The 23,263-nt window shown below is 53.3% G+C and overlaps 1 protein-coding gene across 3 annotated transcripts in view; it reads left to right on the forward strand.

Annotated features, from left to right (window-relative positions):
* Positions 1-4,949: 4,949 nt before the first annotated feature.
* Positions 4,950-23,263, forward strand: part of AP3D1 (adaptor related protein complex 3 subunit delta 1) — a 48,750-nt gene continuing 30,436 nt past the window's right edge. The window contains exons 1-5 of one of the 3 annotated variants that reach the window (XM_064280146.1): positions 4,950-5,106; positions 20,234-20,329; positions 20,939-21,019; positions 21,522-21,602; positions 23,150-23,257. In XM_064280146.1, coding sequence (XP_064136216.1) covers positions 5,011-5,106; positions 20,234-20,329; positions 20,939-21,019; positions 21,522-21,602; positions 23,150-23,257 — 462 coding nt within the window. In that variant the 5' untranslated portion in view covers positions 4,950-5,010. Of the gene's footprint in view, positions 5,107-8,241; positions 14,818-20,233; positions 20,330-20,938; positions 21,020-21,521; positions 21,603-23,149; positions 23,258-23,263 lie in introns of those variants that run through there. The other 2 variants (XM_064280147.1, XM_064280148.1) reach the window with 2 other exon arrangements.

Genomic DNA, 23,263 nt, shown 5'->3' on the forward strand with positions numbered 1-23,263 from the left:
TGCCTGACAAAGCACCAAAAGCAGGTGGCTTACGTTGTTGCTGTTGTTAGGTGCCCTCGGGTCAGTTCTGACTCACAGTGACCCTACGTACAACAGAACGAAACACTGCCCGGTCCTGTGCCATCCTCACAATTGTTGTTAGCCTTGAGCCCATTGTCGCAGCCACTGTGTCAGTCCATCTCATTGAGGGTCTTCTTCTTTTTCTCTGACTCTGTTCTTTATCAAGCATGATGTCCTTCTCCAAGGACTGATCACTCCTGAGAGCATAACCAAAGTGCTCAAAAGCCAAGCTTGACTTGTTATTAGAGGCTGTGCGAGGACCCCAGGGCTGCAGTGACAAAGCACCATAAAGTAAAAAAAAGTAGATGGCTTATAACAACATAAATTTATTGTCTCACAGTTCTGGAGGCCAGGAGTCCAGATCAGCGTGTCAGCAGGACCTCGCAGTCTTTGGAGGCTTTTGTGGAAGATGCCTTCTTATCTCTCCTAGCTTCTGGTTCTCAGCGTTCCTTGGTTTGCAGCTGCGGCCTAACTCTAAGTCTTTTGTCCTCTGCATGTCTGTGTCTCTTCTTCTCTGTGATAAGGACACTAGAACAGAACAAAGGGATACTGCCTGGTTTAAAGTCAGGAAGGTGTGCATCAGGGTTGTATCCTTTCAACATACTTATTCAATCTGTATGCTGAGCAAATAATCTGAGAAGCTGGACGATATGAAGAAGTCTCACATTTTGAACATGTTATCAGAAGGGTCCAGTCCCTGAAGAGGGACATCATGCTTGGTAGAGTGGAGGGTCAGCAAAAAAGAGGAAGGCCCTCTATGAGACAGATTGACACAGTGGCTTCAATGCTAGGCTCAAGCATAACCATGATCATGAGTATGGCACAGGACCAGGCAATGTTTCGTTGTGTTGTACATGGAGTCGCTATGAGTGCAAAATGACTCGACAACACCTAACGACAACAACTATCTTTACAGAAGCTGAGATCATCAGGGCTTTTTCTTGCAGAGCTGTTGGATACATTAGAACCTTCAACCTTTCGGTTAGTAGCCGGGAACTCAGCCCTTGAATGCTAGTCAGTTGGAATTTTTTTTTTTTTAATAATTTTTACTGTGCTTTAAGTGAAAGTTTACAAATCAAGTTATAGTCAGTTTGACTTTTATTTATCAGTTAATAAATCCGGGGTTTTGTCATTTTCCTATAGAAAATGTCGGACTTTGTTCTGGTTGGCAGTTAAATTACTTAAAGCTGAAAAATCTCTTTTAGACCGGGTTTGGAATAGTCTCCAGGTTTGTTTGAGCTCTGTGAAAAGGTGTGACTCTTCTGAGGCCCTGCTGAATGTCTCACGTACTCAGTGAGTTCTCTCCAGCCTCGGCCGAACATTCCGGAGCTCCTTGAGCTCTGGAAGTTGTTTCCCAGCAGTTGTTCTTTGCCTGCTTCACGGAGTTTGACCGTTGCATGTACAGTTTGATATTTCGCCAAAGGTTCAAGGGGAACCCTACGAAGATGGAAGAATTCCTTCCTCGCGTAGCTTCATTCTCTCCAACCCTCTACTCTGCAAATTCTACCCAACCATTTGATCCGTAGGGTTTTCACTGGCTGATTTTCAGAAGTTGATCATCAGGCCTTTCTTCCTAGTCTGTCTTAGTCTGGATGCTCCACTGAAGCCTGTTTGGCATCATAGCAACTTATAAGCCTCCGCCTACAGCTGCGTAGTAGCTGCAAGTGAAGCCCATTAACTGGAAATTGAACCCAGATCTCCCGCCCGGAAGGTGATGATTCTACCACTGAACCACCACGGCCCACTAGGTGAGGCCCTTGGTTTCTGTTCTGGTTTCCCTTCCCTGATCTGTAGCCTGGAACTTGCCTCTAGGCAGAAAACGGGCGGGATCGTAGGCTTCATTTTGTGAGTTTCCCTTCTCCTGAGGAGCACAGCCCTGTGCTGTCTTTGGTTAATGCCCAAAAGCCACTGCTTCATATATTTCGTTCAGCTTTCTCGTTGTGAGGTCCATTGCCATAGCGCTTCCCTGCCGCCTTCCTGTAACAGCTGGGCTGGAATCTATTACACAGACTTCCCAGAATTCACTTCCCTAGTTTTCCGTTCTCCCAGGTGTAGTTATGTAATCTAGGACAAGTTACTCAGCTTTATCGCCATAGATCCTGGAACCTCACACCAATAGAATCATGCAGCGCACGCTTTTTGTGACTGACTTATTTTGCTCAACCTTATCCCCCCAAAAAACAAACCAGTTGCTGTTAAGTCTATCCTAACTCATAGAGACCTTATAGGACAGAGCAGAACTGCCCCATAGGGTTTCCAAGGAGCGGCTGGCGGATTCAAACTGCCGACCTTTAGGTTAGCAGCCATAACTGTTAACCACTGCATGACCAGGGCTCCTGCTCAACATTATGTCTGTGTAATTCACCCCATTTTGCTCTACTATAAGCAGTGTGTTTTTTTTCATTGCTGCATAGTAGCATTCCGTCGCATGAACATGCCACAAATTATCCATTTTGTGCTGACGGATATTTGAGCTGTTTGGGATTTTTGGCTAATATGAGTAACCAAAAAATAAATAAATAAATAAATAACCAAACTCAAGGGCCTCAAGTCGATTCTGACTCATTGCAACCCTGTAGGAGAGAGTAGAACTGCCCCATAGGGCTGCCACATCTTTCTCCTGCAGAGCAGCTGGTGGGTTCAAACTGCAGACCTTTGGGTTAGTGGCCGAGTGCCTTAACCACTGTGCCACCAGGGCTCTAATATGAATAAAGCTGCTATGAGTCTTCTTGTACATATCTGTGCTGCCCCTATTCATGCATTCCTGTTGGGGTTATACCCATTAGTGGAATCCTGGCTCACGGAGTTAGCTTCAGCTTCAGTAGATCCTGTTAAATAGTTTTCCCAAGTAGTTGTGCTATTTTACATTCCCACCTGGAGAGTATGAGAGGCGAGTCCTAGGAGCCCCACGTTTTTTCAACACTTGATATTGTCAGTCTTTCCCATTTTGTCCACCCTCCTGAGGGTGTAGAGGTATCTCGTTGTAGTCCCTGGGTGGCTCAAATGGTTAGGCACTCTACTGCTAGCCATAAAGACTGTCAGTTTAAACCCACCCTGAGGCACCTTGGAAGACAGGTCTGCGGATCTGCTTCTGAAAGGTCACAGCCTAGAAAACCCGATGGAGCAGTTCTACTCTGCACACAGGGAGTTGCCAAGAGTTGGAACCGAGTTCATGGCAAGTAACAACAATAATTATAATCCCTGACAGCAAATAATACAGGGCTTACTGTCATATAAGCACAAGCTGTGCGTGGAAACTAGTTGCCTAGTGGTTAAGAGCTACCACTGCTAACCAAAAAGTCAGCAGTTCAAACCCACCAGGTGCTCCTTGGAAACTGTACAGGGCAGTTCTACTCTGTCCTATAGGGTCGCTGCAAGTTGGAATCTACTTGACGGCAACAGGTTTGGGGGGTTTTGGTTTTTATGCTATGCATAGGCTTCTTGGCCATTTGGAGGTCTTCTTCGTTGAAGTGATGTCCAAGTCTTGCCGTGTTTTAACTGGTTTGTCTTTTTCATGATTTGTAGGAGTTTTTGTTTTTTTATGATTTGATTTTTGTTTAACTATATTTTGGATATAAGTCCTTTGTCAGATGTAAGTATTGCAAATACCTTATTCAAATACCTTATCCTCATCCACAGCTGTTTGTCCATGCCCCTTACCATGCCTGGCACACAGTTGTTAGGTGCCATTAAGTTGGTTCTGACTCATAGAGACCGCATGTATGAGAGAATGAAGTGTTGCCCGGTCCTACTCCATCCTCACGATCTTTGCTATGTTTGAGGCCATTGTTGCAGCCACTCTGTCAGTCCATCTTGTTCACTACTTCACCAAGCATGATGTCCTTCTCCAGGGACTGGTCCCTCCTGATAACACGTCCAAAGTAAGCAAGACAAGTCACACCATTCTTGCTCCTAAGGAGCATTCTGGCTGTACTTCTTCCAAGACAGATGTTTGTTCTTATACCAAAAAACAAAACAAAACAAAACAAAACCCGCTGCCGTTGAGTCGATTCCGACTCATAGCGACCCGACAGGACAGAGCAGAACTATCCCATATGGTTTCCGAGGAGCGCCTGGTGGATTCGAACTGGCGACCTTTTGGTTAGCAGTCATAGCTCTTAACCACTATTCTATCAGGGTTTCCATTCGTTCTCACAGATGGTTATAAAATGAATGTGTTGCAATCCTAGTTCTACACCTCAGTTTCTTCCAGTAGGAATGTTAATCTCTGTCTTGCCATATCACGGGATTTTGTGTGGCTTTCTGAGACACAGCTTGGATAACCTCAACGTCGGGTTCTGAGGTTCGCAGGCAACGTCAGCTTTGAGATTCAGAAGAGGCGGAGCTGGGTCCTTCTCCAGGAACTCGCCGGCCCCTCCACGTGGGCGCCCCGCCTACAGCACGCCCCGCCCACGCTGTCACTTAGCTGAGAGGTGGGGCGGGGCCGGGTCTCCCAGGGGGCGTGATTAGAAGCCGGAAAGGGGAAGTAGGTGGAGTTCCAGAGGCCACTGACCAGTGAGGAGGAAGAACCCACAGGAGGAGGGGGCGGGCTGAGCTGCAGGACAGGGCGGTGTCCGTGTTCCCATTGGGCCGCCCGGGGTCGTCAGGGCAACGTGCTGTCTCGGAGAGGAGGGGCGTGGTTTCCTGGGGAGGCAGGGCTTCCGGGGGCGGGACGGCGCGGCCGGAGCGCTAGCGTCAGCTGACCTGGCGCCATCTTGTCCGCCATTTGCAATCGGTCCGGGCTGGAGCGGGGTTCCTGAGTCGCTGCAGCCGCCGTCGCTGCCGTCTACACGGGTTCCGCCGCCGAGCTGGCCTGGGAATCCTCCGTGACGCGGCGGCCGGCAGCGCAGCGCTCCTCGGGGTGCAGGCGCAGCCCCCGGATCCCCGCTTGGCGCCCGCCCGCGGGCCTGCCGGGGCTCGAGGCCGGCGCGGCCCCCGTCGGCCGCCGCCATGGCCCTCAAGATGGTCAAGGGCAGCATCGACCGCATGTTCGACAAGAACCTGCAGGATCTGGTGCGCGGGATCCGCAACCACAAGGAGGACGAGGTGAGCCCGGCCCGGCCCGCCTCTCGGCCTCACTTACTCGCCCGAGACCCGCCCCAGCGCCCGGCTGCCCCCGCCCCGAGCAGCGGGCCGCAGACTCCCGAGCGCATCGAGGACCTGGGAGCCCTGCTAACGGCGCCGCGTCCCGGGCCCCGCCCCAGCCTCAGTTTACCCGCTCGGAGCTGCGGGCCGGCCCCTCCCCCTCCAGGCGGCCCCCAGGCTTGAAGGGCGCCCCGGCGGAGGCCCCCCAGGACCCCGAGCAGCGGGCGCCCCGTCCGCGCGCGTTTTGGACCACCTGGTAAAGACGCAGCGCCGCGGACCCCGCCCCAAGCCAGCGGTCTCCTCCTGAGGGACCCTCCGTGCTGGCAGCGCCCTCGGGAGACCGAGGCAGGGGTCCGCCGGCCCCCGGGAGATGCTCGGGCCCGGGTCGCTGCCTGACGCCCGCCCGCCCGCGCTCCCGGAGGGGGCCTGCTGCCGGGAGGAAAGGCGGTCAGCATCCTGGGCCGAAACAAGGAAGCAGCGGAGGGGGCCAGGAATGGGGAAGCGAACTGGGGACAGAGCCGGCAGCCAGGGCCACGAAGGGTTTTCCAGAAGTAACATCGTAACTGGGCATCGTTCCCTGCCCTGCCCTGCCCTCCCCCCAGCCTGCGACCTAGATGAAGGAAGAAGGGGAACAGCCAGTGGCCACAGAGCCTCGAGGGCCGGCTTCGTTGGGGGATGCCCGTGGTGACTGGGCAGTGGACGCGTTAGGAAACGTCCCTGGGTGTGTTTCTCCCCGAATCCCCGGGCTGGAGAGCAGGGTGGTCCCGGGGAAAAGCAGCTGTTGGCCGGCGGTCTGCATCCGGTCCCGTAGATCCCCGTAGGTCCCCATAGGTCCCCATAGCATATGCCGCCTGGGCACCCCTCCCAAGTCCTCACAGCGGCTCTGCGAGGTCCTTTTGTTACCGGATGTAGGAATTGCTCTCAGCCCAGACTCCTCTGGAACCTGAGTTCTTGCCGCTTTGTTGCACTTTTTCAGAATTGGTGTGACCACACTGAAATGTGATTAGGTTATTTTAGTTGCGTTCCACCGGCCCTTCCCCTTCTCTCTGACTGCTCCTTGGTTTTGCAGAATGTTAGCAGCTCTCTCTGTAGGTTTTGATTACTACCTTTAATTTTTTTTGTTTTTGAAATAGTAACTAGTTTTCCTGATTTATTTACTGAGTGGGGGCTAACCAAATTTGAAACATAGTGTGAGTGTGGAGGTTACTTTTTAGCTGAACTTACATTTTGGTGGCTATGTGGAGGAAAGGCCTGGCGATCTGTTTCTGGAGATATGATAACTGAGAAAATCCTCTGCAGCCGTTCTCCTGTGTAGCACGTGGGGCTGCCGTGAGTAAGGGCAGTTTATGGCAACAGCTGGGTCTCATCGCTGTTCCTCTGCCTCTGTTCGGTGGCAATCACTGAGCAGCCTATTTTGGGATTCTAAAGAGGGGTCTCTCGTTCTGTTGTACATAAGGTTGCTGTGAGTCAGATCCGACTCACTGGCACCTAACAACAAAGAGAGGCTGGGGTCTCTGCCACGGAAGGCCACACACTGTTAAGGTGGTTTTTAAAAGTGGCGTGTCCCTCGGCACTGGGAAGTACCCTGAGCTGTGGCTTCCTGGGTTGGAATTGGTGTGACTCCATAGCGCCTTTGTCACAGACTGGGGGCAAGTTAGGCAGGCGTAGTGGTGATGGAGGCAGTGGTGGCTCAGTAGTAGGTTTCATGGCTTCCATGCGGGAGACCCGGGTTCGATTCTAGGCCAGTGCACCTCACGGGCAGCCGCCACCTGAGGCTTGTGTGTTGCTGTGATGGTGAACAGTCTTCAGCGGAGCTTTCAGAATAAGACTGGCTAGGAAGAAAGGCCTGGCAATCGACTTCCAAAAATCAGCCAGTGAACACCTTGTGGATTACAACGATCAGATCCTCAAACCATCACACGGATGGTGCAGGACTAGGCAGCGTTTCATTCTGTTGTGCCTGGGGTCACCATGAGTCGGGCCCACTTGACAGCAGCTAACAAGTGACGACGGCAGCGTTTTAAAGCAGTACAGGGCCAGGCTGGTGCTAGACATCCTCAGAAGTCACAGGTGTCCAGATGGGCCCTGCTGTTGACTGGTGGGTAGTTTCTGGCAGGACACCACGTGTCTGCCTGCCCTGGTTTCCTAACCAGAAGAGCACCTTCATGATCTCTGGATCGTTGCTCACATGTTCCCTTCAGACTCCGGGCTGCTCGTTGCCTTGTCTGGCGTTTCTCAGGCATTGCCCTGGTGGCGCAGTGGTTAAGTGTTTTGTTGCTAACCAGAAGGTTGGCAGTTGGAATTCACCATCCGCTCCTTGGAAGCCCTGAGGGACAGTTGTACTCTGTCCTGTAGGTTTTCCATGAGTCAGAATCAACTCTGCAGCAACGGGTTTTGTTTGGGTTCGGTAGGAATGTGAAGGTCCCTGGGTGGCGCAAACCGTTTGTGCCCAGCTGCTACCCAAAAGGCTGGTGGTTCGAGCCCACCCAGTGGCATGGCGGAAGAAAGACTTGGCGATCTGCTCTTGTAAAGATTTGCTGTGAATCGAAATTCACTGGATTGCACTGAACCACAATATTAAGTCGCCGATTTGTGGTGATTTGTTACAACACCAAGGAGACTCAGACAGGTGGTTACTTTGAAAGAGTGGGATTGGGGGCAAAGTTAATTTCAGTTTTTACCTAGTAACACTAAGGATGTTACAGAGTCGTGGGTACATTTTATAATAAAAAAATTAAAGTTAAGAAAAGTTTTCCGCCAAATATGAAAAGCGCCCATGGTAATAAAATATTAAGTCATTTGCTTTATGTTTAGTCACTTCCGAGTTTTATAAGCAAGGGACATTCCCGTGTGGAGTCCGACCTACCTGCCGACAGCACTCTCGCTGTACCTTAAGGATGAGAATACATTCTGCGACCCTAGGAGCGCCTGAATGAGCCCCGTTTTTGAAATTTTGGGGACCCATTTTAGAAATACATTTTACGTAGTAAGAATACGCACACACACACTGACGCTTGCAGACGTGTACGCAGAAACAGAAGTTTCAAAGTGCCTGGAATCTGGTCTTGTCTTCTTTTTTTTTTTTTTTTCTTTTTAAGTATCACCCACTAAATATGATCTCACAACCCGCTAAGGGATCAGTCACACAGCCTGAGGTTTGGACAACAAACTAGACAGTTCCTTAGAGCGCACTTTGCATTCTGTTACTTCATCCTCACGACCACTCAGTAAGGTGGGGAAGGCCGCCGTCACCCCAACTTTACAGCCAGGGGGACAGCATCGGAGAGGTCAGGGGACTCCTCCTGATTTGTCACCTAGTTCACGAGCCCAGGAACTTGGACTCTGGATCTCCCAAACTTTGTATGACATGCTTTCTGCTAAGTCACACCATCTTTGTACGTGGCTTTTAAAGTCACTTCTGGTCCTCATCTCTGTGTTGCTGCAAAGAAGTTTTAAACTGAAATCTATCATAAGAAATAAACTTTCATTACATTGCAAGGAGTCTCCGTCTGGGGAGAGGTGCGGTAAGAAGGAAGAACCTACCAAAGCCTTCCTTTTGGTTAGGAGCTGAGCGCTTAACCGTTGCGCCACCAGGGCTCCTCGAGCAACTTATAAGAAAAAAACATATCGTCTCCCAGTTCTGGAGGCTGGAAGTCTGCGATCAGGGTGTTGGCCGTGTCAGTCCCTCCAGCAGCTCTGAGGGAGAATCTGCTCCATGTCTCTCCCAGCTTCTGGTGATGACCAGTAAGCCTTGGTGTTCCTGCCCTCGACCCTCAGGTAGTGCCTTGTCCTCAAGGATGTGCCCCCTTCCTCAGAGCTTCCAGCAGCCAGGCTGCCCCTACTGTCTCCTTGCTGGGATGGTCTGTCTGTCATTAGGTCTCTGCCAAAGCCAAGGAAGCTGTGATGGCCCCGCCTTCTCGTACCACGTCCTGCCGATCCCCTGAGTGATTGGGTGCCCCCGAGGGTGGCCTGACTGGTTGGCTGAATAATGGCCCCCAGAGACGTCCATGTCCTAATCCCCAGAACGTGTGAGCTGTTAGATGGCAATAGGAACTCTCCAGGTGTGACTAAGTTAGGTAGCTTGAGGTAGGAGATGATCCTGGATTAGCTGAGTGGGCCTTAAGTGTAGTCAACAAGGATTCTTACAAGAGGGAGGGGGCCAGGGTCAGAGAGAGAGAGAGGTGACCAAGGGAACAGGAGACCGGAGCGGTACAGGGCCCTGAGCCAGGGAGTGCATGGGATCTGGAAGCTAGAAAGGGCAGGGCGTCGATTCTTCTCTGGAGCTTCTGGAAGGAACCAGCCGACACCTGGATTTCAGCCCCTCAGGTGGATCCATGTCAGACTACTGGCCCCGGAGCTGTGAGATAATATGTTTGTGTTGCTTTAAGTCACTAAGTGTCCTGACCCCAGGGCAAGGATTCTCCCCCGTGGCGACAGGGGGAGCTGCTATGGCATTGAGTGCGTGGAGGCAGGGATGGTGCTCAGCCCTCTGCACTCAGGATGGGCCCCAGAGCAGGACGTGGCCCTGGCTCAGCAGTGCTGAGTTGAGAGGCCTGTGGGGTGGCCAGCTGTCCCGGCTCTTCCAGGGTGAAGGCCGAGTGAGCCCTCTGAAAGAGCTGACAGCCTCTGGTTTCTGACCCTCAAACGGCCGTTTCCTGTGATTCAGCCCAGTGCAGCGTATACTGTGTGACCCTCAGCCTCCTGACAGGCGCTTGGGGTCTGGGGGCTGGGAGCCACAGGGCTGGGTAGTCTCCCGGGGACCTCCTATAGAGCAGTCCTGAAAGCGCAGCCCCGCTGGCCAGATGTAGCTCAGCCAGGGCAGCGGCGTCCTGGCCCCCTGTAGGGACCTTGTTGACTCTCTACCCCACAGGAAGCACGGTGCCTGGGCAGCCCCCCTCCGTGTGTTCATTCCACACCCGTGGGGATCTTGTGTGACCTCGGGGTGTCAGGGAGGACAAGAGCTATCTTTAAATTCGGAGCTTCCCTAAAGATAGAAGAGCCACAGTGGTGCAGTGGTTAAACGCTCGTCTGCTAGCTGACGGGCTAGCAGTTGGAAGCCCCCAGCGGCTCTGCAGGAGAAAACACCTGGTGGCTTCCTCCCTTATAGATGGCAGCTTGGGAAACCCTGTGGGGGTGGCTTTGCTCTGTCACATGGCCTCGCCATAAGTTGAAATGGTCTCAACAGCAACGGGTTTGGGTTTTTTTTTCCTGGTTCTTCAATGATAAGAGTCATGTCAAAGCCCCTCAGTTTTTGGTGGCTCTCTCTCAGTTTCTTTTTTGCCTTGAGACCGTGAGAAGCTTTCTGGGACCGAGAGAGTCGCCGTCACCTTCTGCGTGACCGCGCTGAGGCTGTGCATCACGATCAGAAGTTTGGCAGAGCCATTTGGAGGGTCTCTGGTTACCCTTTGCCTTACATCCTTCATCAGAAAGCCCAAGCCTGAGGCTGCCGAGTCGACTCCGACTCATGGCACCCCGTGTGTGCAGAGTGGAACTGTGCTCCACAGGGTTGTCAGTGGCTGAGTTTTCAGAAGTCGATGGCCAGGCCGTTCTTCCAAGGCGCCTGGGTGGACTTGGCCCTCACACCTTTCAGTCAGCAGCTGCCTGGGTTGATTGTTGCAGCGCCGAGGAGCTCTTACTCTAGGCCCTTTCACAGCGCATCTACTACGTCTTCAGAGAGTCCTGCGAGGCTCGTTTCTGGGTAATTTATGGCCTGCTGTTATTGCCTGTAACTTCACCACTCAGATGGTCCTCTTGTTTGACCTGGCTTACTCAGGAGCCTGTGGGACCCCAGAGGGGTCTTGGCCCTGTTAGCCATCCCTGATGTTCTGTAGGAAACCCTGGCCGCATAGTGGTTAAGTGCTACGGCTGTGAACCAAAGGGGAGGCAGCTCGAATCTGCCCGGCGCTCCTTGGAAACTATGGGGCGGTTCTACTCTGTCCTGTAGGGTCGTTATGAGTCGGAATTGACTCGACGGCACTGGGTTTGGTCTTTTGGTTTTTGGTGTTCTGTGGAGCCTGCTGACAGCTGCGCGCTAAATGACTCCTGTCTTAGTTCTCTGCCGTAACAGAAGTACCACAAGTGGGGGGTTTGACAAACAATTTGTTTCCTCACAGCTGCGGAGGCTGGAAGTCTGAATTCAGGGCGCTGGCTCTAGGGGAAGTTTTTCTCTCTCTGCCAGCTCTGGAGGAAGGTCCTTGCCTCTTCAGCTTTTGCTGCTTGGTTCCTGGGAGACCCCCATGTATCTTGACATCCTGACATCTTACTCGGTCTCTGCTTGCTCCCTTTTTTTTTTAATGTCTCTTCTGTCTCAAAAGAGATTGATTTAAGACATACCCTACACTAATCCTGTTGCATTAACGTGGAGACAACCCATTCCCAAATGAAATTACCACCACAGGCATAGAGGTTCAGATTTACAACGCATTTTTTGGGGGGACACAATTTGATCCCTAACAGCGGCATGTAAATTTGCACGCAGTTTGCACATGTGGCGTCAGTATGCAGTGACTCCTCCTTAAATGTGAGTCTCACTGCCGACAAGTTCTCAGGCCCTGCCTCGCTCACAGCTCGTCTCTGGCCCGCTGGTCTTCTGGACCGTTTCTGGCTGTGTCCAGCCTTCTCAGGACTTCCATCCAGGTACTGCTGCACCAGCTTGTGTCTTCTGTCTCCCGAGTGGCTCACATGGGCAACATCACAGGTGACTGATTGAATCTGTCTGTTGAGAAGAGGCGGTGTGGGGTGGAGGCTGGATTCCAGAGCCGGGTGGAACCCCTGTGGGACCTTGGGTGCGGAGGGCTTATCTGTGGCTTCCATTTTGAGAATGTAGGGGGCCCCTGAGCCCACTGGCAGACGTCTGCACAGCTGGGAGACCCAGTTCTGGGCCCCTGGCTGCTGTGTGCAATAGAAACAACCCGTGGGCCTGCCCCAGGAGCCGGGGCGCCCTCACAGTGCCCAGAGTCAGGGGCTGAAAACTACAGAAAGGCATCTGCTACCAGTTCTGTTGTGTTGTTAGGTGCCGTCGAGTCGGTTCTGACTCATAGCGACCCTGTGCACAACAGAATGAAACACTGCCCGGTCCTGGACCATCCTCACAATCGTTGTTATGCTTGAGCCCGTTGTTGCAGCCACTGTGTCAGTCCACCTCGTTGAGGGTCTTCCTCTTTTCCGCTGACCCTGTACTCTGCCAAGCATGATGTCCTTCTCCAGGGACTGATCCCTCCGGACAACATGTCCAAAGTATGTAAGATGCAGTCTCGTCATCCTTGCCTCTAAGGAGCATTATGGTTGTACTTCTTCTAAGACAGATTTGTTCGTTCTTTGGTGGCAGTCCATGGTATATTCAATATTCTTCACCAACATCACAATTCACAGGCGTCTACTCTTCTTCGGTCTTCCTTATTCATTGTCCAGCTTTCACATGCGTATGATGTGACTGAAAATACCATGGCCTGGGTCAGGTGCACCTTAGTCTTCAGGGTGACATCTTTGCTCCTCAATGCTTTAAAGAGGTCCTCTGCAGCAGATTTGCCCAATGCAGTGCGTCTTTTGATTTCTTGACTGCTGCTTCCAGGGCTGTTGATTGTGGATCCAAGTAAAATGAAATCCTTGACAACTTCAATCTTTTCTCCGTTTATCATGATGTTCCTCATTGGTCCAGTTGTGAGGATTTTTGTTTTCTTTATGTTGAGGTGTAATCCATACTGAAGGCTGTGGTCTTTGATCTTCGTTAGTAAGTGCTTCAAGTCCTCTTTACTTTCAGCAAGCAAGGTTGTGTCATCCGCATGACACAGGTACCAGTTCTGGAGGCCAGAAATCTGAGATCAAGGTGTGGCGGGGTTGGTTCTGTAGGGAGGCTCTGGGGGAGGATCCTCCCTTGTCTCTCCAGCTTCTGGTGGCCCCAGGCGTTCCTCAGCTTGTGGTTGCATCACTCTAGCCTCTACCCCCACCGTCAGATCGCCCTCTGCCTTCTGTGTGTGTGTGTGTCTGTCTGTCCTTTCTGAGGACACCAGCTATTGGACTGGACTCCACCCTGATCCTGTGTGGAAACCCCTGTGGCGTAGAGGTTAAGTGCTGTGGCTGGTGACCAAAGGGCTGGCGGTTCGAGTCCACCAGCAGCTTCTTGGAAATTGTGGGGCAGTTCTACTCTGTCCTCTAGGGTCGCTGTGAGTTGGAATCGACTCCACGGCAACAGGTTTTTTTTTTTTTTTTTTGGTTTTGCTTCTGTATCACCTTGGGTTAACCGATAACATTGATTAGAGGCTGTTTCTAAGTGAGGTCACACTCACAGGGTCTGAGTGGGCGTGAGTTTTTGGAGGATGCGATCCAGCCCAGCACAGACCCTAAGGGGCTTCTCCAGACTGCTGTCATCCAGTGTAGGGCAGAGGGGGCTGTGCGCCACGCTTGTCCCTAGGCCCTGGTGTGGGAGCAGACCTGACCCAGCAGCGGCGGCGGTGTTTGTGTTTAAACCAGTGTATAGATATATAGCTTACATGATATAAGACCCGCCTGTTTTAAGCGTGTATGTCAGTGGATTTTAGTGTTCATAAAACACCTTAGAGAACAATGGAGGTTCAGTGGTAGAATCCTCGCCTTCCACGCAGGAGACCCGGGTTCGATTTCTGGCCAGCGCACCTCATGCACGGCCACCACTGGTCTGTCTGGAGGCTGCGTGATGCTGTGATGCTGAACAGGGTCAGCAGAACTTTGAGACTAAGTCTGACTAGGAAGAAAGGTCTCGTGATCGACCTCTGAAAATCAGCCAGTGAAAAACCTTAGGATCACAGTGGTCTGACGCGTGTCCCATTGGGGTGCCACAGGACGAGGCAATGTTTCGCTCCATGGCGCGTGGGGCTGCCATGAATCGGGCTGACTTGACTGCAGCTGGCAACAACAGCAGAGTATACACTGATGTTTGCAGAACTGTGTAACTATCACCGAAAGTTACTTTTAGGACATTGCCATCACCCTGTAAGGTAATTCGTACCCATTACGAGTCACTCTTCATTCCCCTCCCCTGTCCCTGACGACCACTGATCCACTTCCTGCTGGCGTGAGTTTGAGCCAGAGGGTTGGTAAGGGAGTGCCCACCCCTAGATGGGCAGTTCCCCTTCACGGGCACTGACTGGTCTGAGCCAAGGGTGACATGTTTGATGGGTTAGCTTGATGTGTGCCCCAGGTCTTGGGAGGAGACCTGCAGGGAGGAGGAGCAGCCTGGGTGGGAGAGGGGCTAGAGCAGCTGGCCGGGCTTTAGGCCATGTCATGGATTGAATTGTGTCCGCCAAAAACATGTGTCAATTTAGGTTAGGCCTAGATTCCCAGTATTGTGTGGTCGTCCTCTATTTTGTGGTTGTAAATTTATGTTAAAGAGGATTAGGGTGGGATTGTAAAACCCTTAAGCTTCCCTGATCCAATGTAAGGGGAGTGTCCCTGGGGTCTGGCCTGCACCACCTTTTATCTTGCAAGAGATGAAAGAGAAGCAAGCAGAGTTGGAGACCTCATCCCACCAAGAAAGCAGCCTTGGGAGCAGAGCATGCCCTTTGGACCCGGGGTTCCTGCACGGAGAAGCTCCTAGTCCGGGGAAGATTGATGACGAGAACCTTTCTCCAGAGCCGACGGAGATAAGCCTTCCCCTGGAGCTGATGCCCTGCATTTGGACTTCTAGCCTACTAGACTGTAAGAGAATAAACTTCTGTGGTATTTCCTGTTATAGCAGCACTAGGTGACTAAGACAGGCCCTGACTGCACACCTGGCTCTCATCCCGCTGCCTTGGGCGGTGATTTTCTCATCAGCGTCAGTTCCCCACAGGGCAGTGACACCTGTCCCTCCGGCCTCCCACACGGTGCGGCCCACTCAGAAATCTGCCCCTTGCTGGGTTAGGTTTTGCTGTGGTTTCCCATAGCTGTGAGAGCTCTTTGTCGATTCTGGGCGGAGCCCCGTGGCCTGTGCAGTGAGCGGCTCTGCCCGGCCTGTGGCCTCTCGCCTTTCTCAGCAGTGTCTTTGCGCTACCCAGGTAACGTTAAGTTGACCCCGACTCCGGGCAACCCCCCAGGTGACGTTAAGTTGACCCCGACTCCGGGCGACCCCCCAGGTGACGTTAAGTTGACCCCGACTCCGGGCGACCCCCCAGGTGACGTTAAGTTGACCCCGACTCCGGGCGACCTCACGTGTGTCAGAGCAGGACTGTACTTCCTGGGGTTTTCAGTGGTGGGTTCTTCAGAAGTAGATCACCAGGCCTTTCTCCGGAGGCGTCTCTGGGTGGACGTGAACTGGCAGCCTTTTGGTTAGCAGCCAGCTGCTTTGACCGCTGCACCACCAGGGCTGACTAAGAGCTACAGAAGGTCTCAATTCCAACACAGCCCAGTTTCTCAGCATTTCCCTGTCATGGTCATGTTGTTGGTGTCCTGTCGAACCAGAGTTATGGAGATGTTTTCTCAGGACTTGCCCACGCACCTTCCTCAGGGCGCTCTCCAGCGCACTGGGAACAACTGCGCGGGAGGTAGGGTGAAGACAAGGAGCCCCAGGGACCAACGGTTAAGTACTGGGCTCCTAACCTACAGGTGAGCGGTTCCAACCCCCCCCGCCCCCGCAGCTCCACAGGAGAGAGACCTGGCAACCTACTTCCGCAAACATGACAGCCTGGGGAATACTGTGGGGCAGTTCTGCTCTGTCACATGGGGTCGCTGTGAGTTGGCATTGACTCCGTGGCACCCAGCAACACGTGTGACTGTCAGCTGACCTAGCAGCGTTTCAGGAGACGACCATCCTTTCTCACCGCGGGGAACTGTGCTGTCCCCTCAGTCAGCTGACTGTATGTGTGGGGGCTGTCCTGTCCTCTGGTCACTTCTGTCTTTGATGACTGTGGTTGTAATTATGCCGACACCTGGGTGTGAGCCCTCCAGCTCTGGGCTCCTTCACACCACCGCGTTTCGTTGGCTGCAGAGGCACCTGAGCCCGTCCACGACACACAGAGTAGGGCCAGAGTCCCACTGTTGGCACAGCTCAGACGTGTCAGCAGAAGGCCGCCCCTTCATTTTGAGGCCGACTTCCCTTATCGCGTTAAAATAAAATGTCTTTCCTTTTGGAAGCGATGATGGTGGTGGATGGTGACGTGTTGTCCTTGGCAAGACGGATGTGGTAACTGCTGTCCTCTCCCCGCCCCAGTTACTGATGGGACTTCGAAAATGTTCTGGCCTGAGAAACCAGACGCCCCGCAACACTGGCGTTGCATCGGGTCCTGTGGACGCGAGGCTTCTGGGGCTCAGCTTGTCAGAGCTGTGGTCGTGTGTCCCATTGCTGGGGTTCACACTCATTAGCGTGGGTGCCTTGTCCCTGAGCCAGGGGCAGTGTGGCCTGCAGGCTGCCCTTTAGCTGTGTCTGCACGTTGCAGGGGCAGCTGTACACAGTGACAGAAACGGCATGCTTGGGACAATCCAGAAAGTACTGCTTGGAAATGTCAAGGGTCAAGTTCAGTGACTTTTGAGCATGACAGCACCTCGAAATCAACTGCGGAGCTTTGTAGAAATGGCAGGTCATCAGGGCCCCTCCCCTCGAGATCCTGACCTGATTAGAGAGGGCCCAGGACTCCCAATCTTGAAAAAGGGCCCAGAGAGTTCTGATGAGTAGCCAGGAGGCGGTGGCCTGTTTTGTCATAGTCCCGTTGTTGTCAGGAGGCGCTGGCGATTCCATTCCTAGTCATGGCGACCTCGCGTGTGCAGAGTAGAACTGCCCCGTAGGTTTTCTGAGGGTCTGACCTTTCAGATGTGTACAGCCAGGCCTGTCTTCTGAGGCTGTTCCGCGTGGGTTTAAACCAGCAAACTTTTGTTTGGTAGTTGAGCACTTACCTGTTTGCACCACCCAGGGGCTCCCGCTGTAGTCCTCAGGAGGACCGTGAAGGCGGTGTGCAGCCTCATACACACGTAGGGTCACTGTGAGTCGACACAGATGCCGTGGCAGCGGGTTCGGTTTACATATCCTTTGTTCTAAATGCGGTTCGGGAACAACGGAAGAGATGCTGGAACCAGCATCGGTGTTTTAGTACCTCATCTGCTCCGTGGTGAAGTGTGAAGTTTGCCCGGAACTGGTGAGATATTTGAGAAATGGAGTCATGCTTGCACTGGAATTTCTTTTTAAGTGTCAGCGATATGCAGCCATTTATTCTTTAAAATATCTGTAATGTGTGCTTTTGATACGGTTTTCTGGGTCTAGATTATGTGTGTATACTTTGAGCAGTTTTTTTATGAGTGAATTTGCCTGAAGTGGGAGCCCAGGTGAGTTCCTGGAAGACTTGAATCCCTCAGGGAGAGACAGAGGGGAAGTGTGCCCTGCCTCAAGCAGTCTTTGCCGGGTGGGGCTGAGCCAATGCCATTTCTTTCTTATTAAATTTTTTAATTTAATTTTTAATGCTTTAAACAGCTCGACTGAGATATAATTTATACACCATGAGGCTCGCTCTTTTAAAGTGTCGTTGCTGGGAGCTGTCCAGTTTGTTCTGAGTCGTGGCGACCCTGTGCACAACAGAAGGAAACACTGCCTGGCCCTGTGCCATTCCCACAGTCGTTGCTGTGTTTGAGCCCATTGCTGCAGCCACTGTGTCAGTCCACCTCATCGAGGGTCTTCCTCTTTTTCACCGACCTTCCACTTTACCAAGCATGATGTCCTCCTCCAGGGACTGGTCCCTCCTGACAACCTGTCCAAAGTACGTGAGATGAAGTGTTAACCATTGTTGCCTCCGAGGAGCACTCTGGCTGTACGTCTTCCAAAACACACTTGTTAGTTCTTCTGACAGTCCATGGCATGGTCAATATTCTTCGCCAACACTGTAATACAAAGAGATCCGTTTTTCTTTAGTCTTTATCAATCATTGTCCAGCTTTCACATGCCTACAAGGCGATTGAAAATATCATGGCTTGGTCAGGCGTACTTTCTAAACTGTACACGTCAAAATTCATTGTATCCACAGAGTTGTGCAACCATCACCTCTGTCTAATTCCAGAACATTCTCATCACCCCAGAAGAAGCCCTGTGCCCGTTAGCAGTCACTCTCCGTCCCCTCCTGCAGCCCCTGCAACCCCTAATGCACTTTATATCTGTCTGTATTTGCCTTTTGTGGACATGTCACATCAGTGGCATTGTACAACACGTGGCTTTCCCACAACATGTTTCATCATGGTAGATCCGTCAGAGCTTTATTCCCATTTCTGGGCATATGCTGTTCCATGGTGTGGGTAGACCACAGTTTATCCATTCATCTGTTGATGGACACCCATGGTGTGGGTGGACCACAGTTTATCCATTCATCTGTTGATGGACACCCGTGGTATGGGTGGACCACAGTTTATCCATTCGTCTGTTGATGGACACCCGTGGTATGGGTGGACCACACTTTATCCACTCGTCTGTTGGTGGACACCCATGGTGTGGGTGGACCACAGTTTATCCACTCGTCTGTTGGTGGACACCAACGGTGTGGGTGGACCACAGTTGATCCACTCATCTGTTGGTGGACACCCATGGAGTGGGTGGACCACAGTTGATCCATTCCTCTGTTGATGGACAACCGTGGTGTGGGTGGACCACACTTTATCCATTCCTCTGTTGATGGTCACCCGTGGTGTGGGTGGACCACACTTTATCCATTCGTGTGTTGATGGACACCTGGGCTGTCTTCATCTTTTGTCTACTGTGAATTGTGCTGTGAACAGCTGTTCGTGTGGACGTGTGTCTTCATTCCTGTCGGCTTCCTTGTGGGCTAATTTAGCATGTCCACTAGCATGCCATTCCAAAAGGTTTTGACCTGAAGCTGCACCCACACGTGAGGTCCAGCGACTGGCCCATGTCTCTAGGGGTGTCAAGACATGAAAGACCGGGGAGCTGTCCCCAGAGTGAGCCCACATCTGCCCCACGGCTCAGCCCTCCCATGCCTGTGACCCATGCCTGGGGCCACACCCTGAGCTGGCCTGAGCCCCCCACCATCACCCAGCAGAGGCTCACAGCCCCTGGTGCGCTCGTGGCCACAGACGATTCTGCTGAATGTTTTATGATGGAGCATCGGCAGGTTGAAACAGGCATCACTGTTTCCTTCCACGCGTTCAAGTTACTGGGTCCCGCGTGAGGGGTCCCCAGCTCCTGTCTCCGAATACATGGCCCTCCTTGCATGTCAGGGAACATGGTTTCAGTGATTCGGATGGAAAGAATGACAGATGGACAGTCACAGCGTTGGCAACGATGTGGAGAAATGAGACCCTCATGCGCTGCTGTGGGAATGTGAAATGGTGCAGCCGCTGTGGAAAGTTAACCATGGAGCCACCATGTGACCCAACAGTTCCACTCCTGAGCACAGACCCAGGAGAAGTGAAAACACGCTCCACGCAAAAGCCTTACACACGTGATAGCGGCACTGTTCACATCAGCCAGAAGGTGGACACACCCTGAGTGTCCAGGACGGACAGACACAGTGTGGTCCATCCGCACAGTGGAGCCTTACTCAGCCGTGCAGAGAAGTGAAGCTCTCATGCACTCGCGTTGTCAAACTATTGCTGTTGCTGTGGGAGAAGGCGAGCCTACGTGACCTTGGACCATTGGCCTGGAGGAACGGGATCCACAGCCCAGCTCTGACCAGCCGTTGAGGGAGGGTGGCATGTGCGAGGACCCCAAGCCCAGCATGTGGCTGGTGTTGTAGGGAGGAGTCTCAGGGGCAGGCAGGGGGTGACGGGGCTCCCCTGATCCAGTGTCCTCATCTAAGGAATGCTGTAGCAGACATCATCTGCTCAGACCCCGCAGGGACTCCTGGCCCCACTGCCAGGGGCATTCAGTGAACTCAGAGTTGTTCCACTGGCTCCTCTATCTAATTCCAGGACATTCCATGTCCCTGAAAGGAAACCCCAGCCCCAGTGTCAGTCACTCCCCACTGCCCTCCCTCAGCCCCTGGCAAACACTGACCAGCTTTCTGTGTCTGGTATTTGCCTGTTCTGGGCGTTTTACATAGTGGAATCGTACGATATGAGACCGTGACCGGCTTCCTTCTGAAGTGTCTATTCTGAACTGTGTTAGCAAAACAATTGTAATTCCTGAGTTTTGTCCCTTTTCCAGGCAAAATACATCTCACAGTGCATTGACGAAATCAAGCAGGAACTGAAGCAAGACAACATCGCAGTCAAAGCCAACGCTGTCTGTAAGCTGACGTATGTAAGTACCTTGGTGCACTTGCCCAGCCGTGCTGGGCCCGCCGTCACTGACACCGTGTGCAGGTCCTGGCCTCAGGGCTGGGGGGCTTTGGAGTCTGGGACAGCAGAGTCCTGACTCTCACAGGGCTGGCTGGGGCAGAGGTGCACAGAGCCTATGAGCAGGAGCCCCCCGTCACTCCCGCGTCCCAGCTCCTAAAGGCCTGAGCCTGGTGGCCAGAGTGTAGGCTTGGAACTCTCCCATCCTGGGTGGGTGGTGGAAGTGGCCAGGCACTGCCCCTTCCGGCCTGTTTCCTCATCAGATGTGAGGGATAGGAAGGGTCCATCTGGGAGCCCTGTCTGAGCTGGATACCCATGCTGGCTGGGAGTTCTGGCCATACCAGCAGATACGGTGTCACTGTTGTGGAAGCTCACTCCCTTGCAGTTCTGGTTAGTCACCTGTCTTGTGGCTTTCATTTGTGAAGAGGAGTTTGTCAAAAGAAGACCTAAAACGGCCCGTGACGTGCATGGGGAGGCTGGCTGTGGACAGTTTGCGCTTCTGCGTGCTGGGAGGGAGGCCTCAGCTGTGTTGCAGCTTTGCGCCAAGTTAACGGTGCTGTGCCCCCCGCCCCAGTTACAGATGCTGGGGTATGACATCAGCTGGGCCGCCTTCAACATCATTGAAGTGATGAGCGCCTCCAAGTTCACGTTCAAGGTGAGTGCACAGTCCAGGTGCGTGTTGATGCATTCGGGTCCTGAGCTGTAGGCTTTGGGGGCATGTCTTGAGAGTGAGGGGACAGAAGGGCGGTGGTGGTGACAGCTGAGGCCTGGGGTGGGGTAGGGAAGGAGGCCACTACGTCAGGTCATAAAGCAACTCCTGGCTGCCAATGAGGGAGTGAAAGGCAGAGTGTTAGTGACAGGCTTTAGAACAAGATCCAGTTGTAGGCAGAGCGTTAGAATGCTGAAAACCCACGCACTTGGTGGGCACTTCCCGCTCCTGGACTTTGAGGGACCTCCAGCTGTGATCCAGAAAAGCTCCTGCTTCCAGTGCCCACCCCCTCATGGCCCCTGGTGCAGGGTTTTGCTGTGGAGGCTAGAGCAGGTGGCTGCTTGGAGCCGCAGAAGCTACCAGAGTGGGGCTGGGAGTCTCCTGGAAGGCTGAGTGTGGCCCATCTCCATCTCATGCCTTTTCTTCCCCACCTGCTCCCCCCCGCCAGCGGATTGGGTACCTGGCCGCCTCGCAGTGCTTCCACGAGGGCACGGACGTCATCATGCTGACCACCAACCAGATCCGCAAGGTGAGTCCACATCCTGCAGAGACCCAGCATGCATTTGTCCTCCACGCTGTTTTCCTGCCGCTCCCCAAGGCCAGCAAGCTCACATGCACCTCTGGCCCCTCTGGCCCTTCAGCGGGCAAGTGAGTCTTCTGTGAGGCAGTGCTTTTCTCAGAAGAGAGGCAGGCGCTCCTCAGCTGTCCACAGTCTGTGCCAGCTTCTTGAAGGAGCCAGAGAGTTTGAAACCCACTGCGCAGGGCCTGGCGGAGACTGGGCCGTCCCTGACCCCCTGGGAGCCACTGGGGCTCCTTGCTGCTCAGTGATTATTCTTGCTGCAAAGTGTCATTTCCCAAAAGTCCCATGGCAGCTTCCACGGGTCCCTGCCGCTCCCCTTGACCCTCCGGTCATTTTCGCCATCTGGGGACCAAGTTCTGTGCTGTGGGTCCTGATATTTTACGTTTCAGCATGGGAGTGGGGAGGCTTTGAAAGCCCGCGTTTCCACATTTACCATGACAGGCCAGGAAGTGAGCTCTTATGTGCACTTCCGTGGGTTTTCTGCCTCATATCGATAGAAGGTGCCGGGGTGGTGGCGGGGCGGGGGGAGGTGTTCCTAGAGAAAACCTCTCCGCAGAGCCGGGTGGTAACACATAACAAGCATTTTCATGAGTTTTCTTTAGAACTGTGGGATTAGGACCCAGAGTTGGGTGACCCCGAGAAGGGTTTGGGCAGCTGTCAGCTCCTCTCGTCCCAGGTGCCGAGTTCCCTCCTTACTGCAGTGGTGACTGCATCCTCCAGGCCAGCACTTCTCTGCGCTCCTGGGAAGGATCTAGAGGGGTTACTCTGCTTGTCTTAGGGGGTGGTGGTTAGTGCTGTCCAGTCGGTTCTGACTCATGGCAACCCCATGAGACAGGGTAGAGCTGCCCCGTAGGGCTTCCTAGGCTGTGACTTATGGGAGCAGATTGCCAGGTCTTTCTCCTGTGGAGCTGCTGGTGGGTTTGAATCACTGACCTTTTGGTTTAGCAGCTCAGTGCTTCACTGTCACACCACCGGGGCTCCTTGCCATGGAGGAAGAGCCCCCACATGGTGGCAGGTTCCCGGGATGAGACCCCATGGGGCTGCTCTGCGCTGTGCCCACTGTCTTCTTGGGGCAGACAGGCATCACCTTTGCCTTAGTGCTGCGGTCATCGCGAGCAGGGTCACCGGGTGCACCACAGTTGGACCATGTCCCTGGGACCAAGTGTCCCTGGACCAAGAGCTGTGCTTGCATGAGGCACAGCCCCCCTTTGTGAAACAGGAGGCCCCAGGAAAACTTTCCAGTCCCCACCCCAGGCGTGGTCACCAGTTCCCAAGCACACCCACGGTGGCTCTCTGGGGCACACACAGAGTGTGGAACCTGCCGTGAATCGTTGGTCCCCCGAAGTCTCGTCTTCCTTGTTACCCCAGAGCTCTCTGAGGTGGGGGGAGGAGATGGGGACACAGCTGCACCCTCGCGGACCTGCACACAGCCCCAGGGGAAGGTGCTGCTCTCTGCCCCCCGGCTGCCCACTGACCCCTCGTCCCTCCCGTTGCAGGACCTGAGCAGCCCCAGCCAGTACGACACTGGGGTTGCGCTGACTGGTTTGTCCTGTTTTGTCACCCCAGATCTTGCCAGAGACTTGGCAAATGACATCATGACGCTGGTGAGT

This window comes from Loxodonta africana, chromosome 3, assembly GCF_030014295.1.
Source record: "Loxodonta africana isolate mLoxAfr1 chromosome 3, mLoxAfr1.hap2, whole genome shotgun sequence".
Taxonomy (NCBI): domain Eukaryota; kingdom Metazoa; phylum Chordata; class Mammalia; order Proboscidea; family Elephantidae; genus Loxodonta; species Loxodonta africana.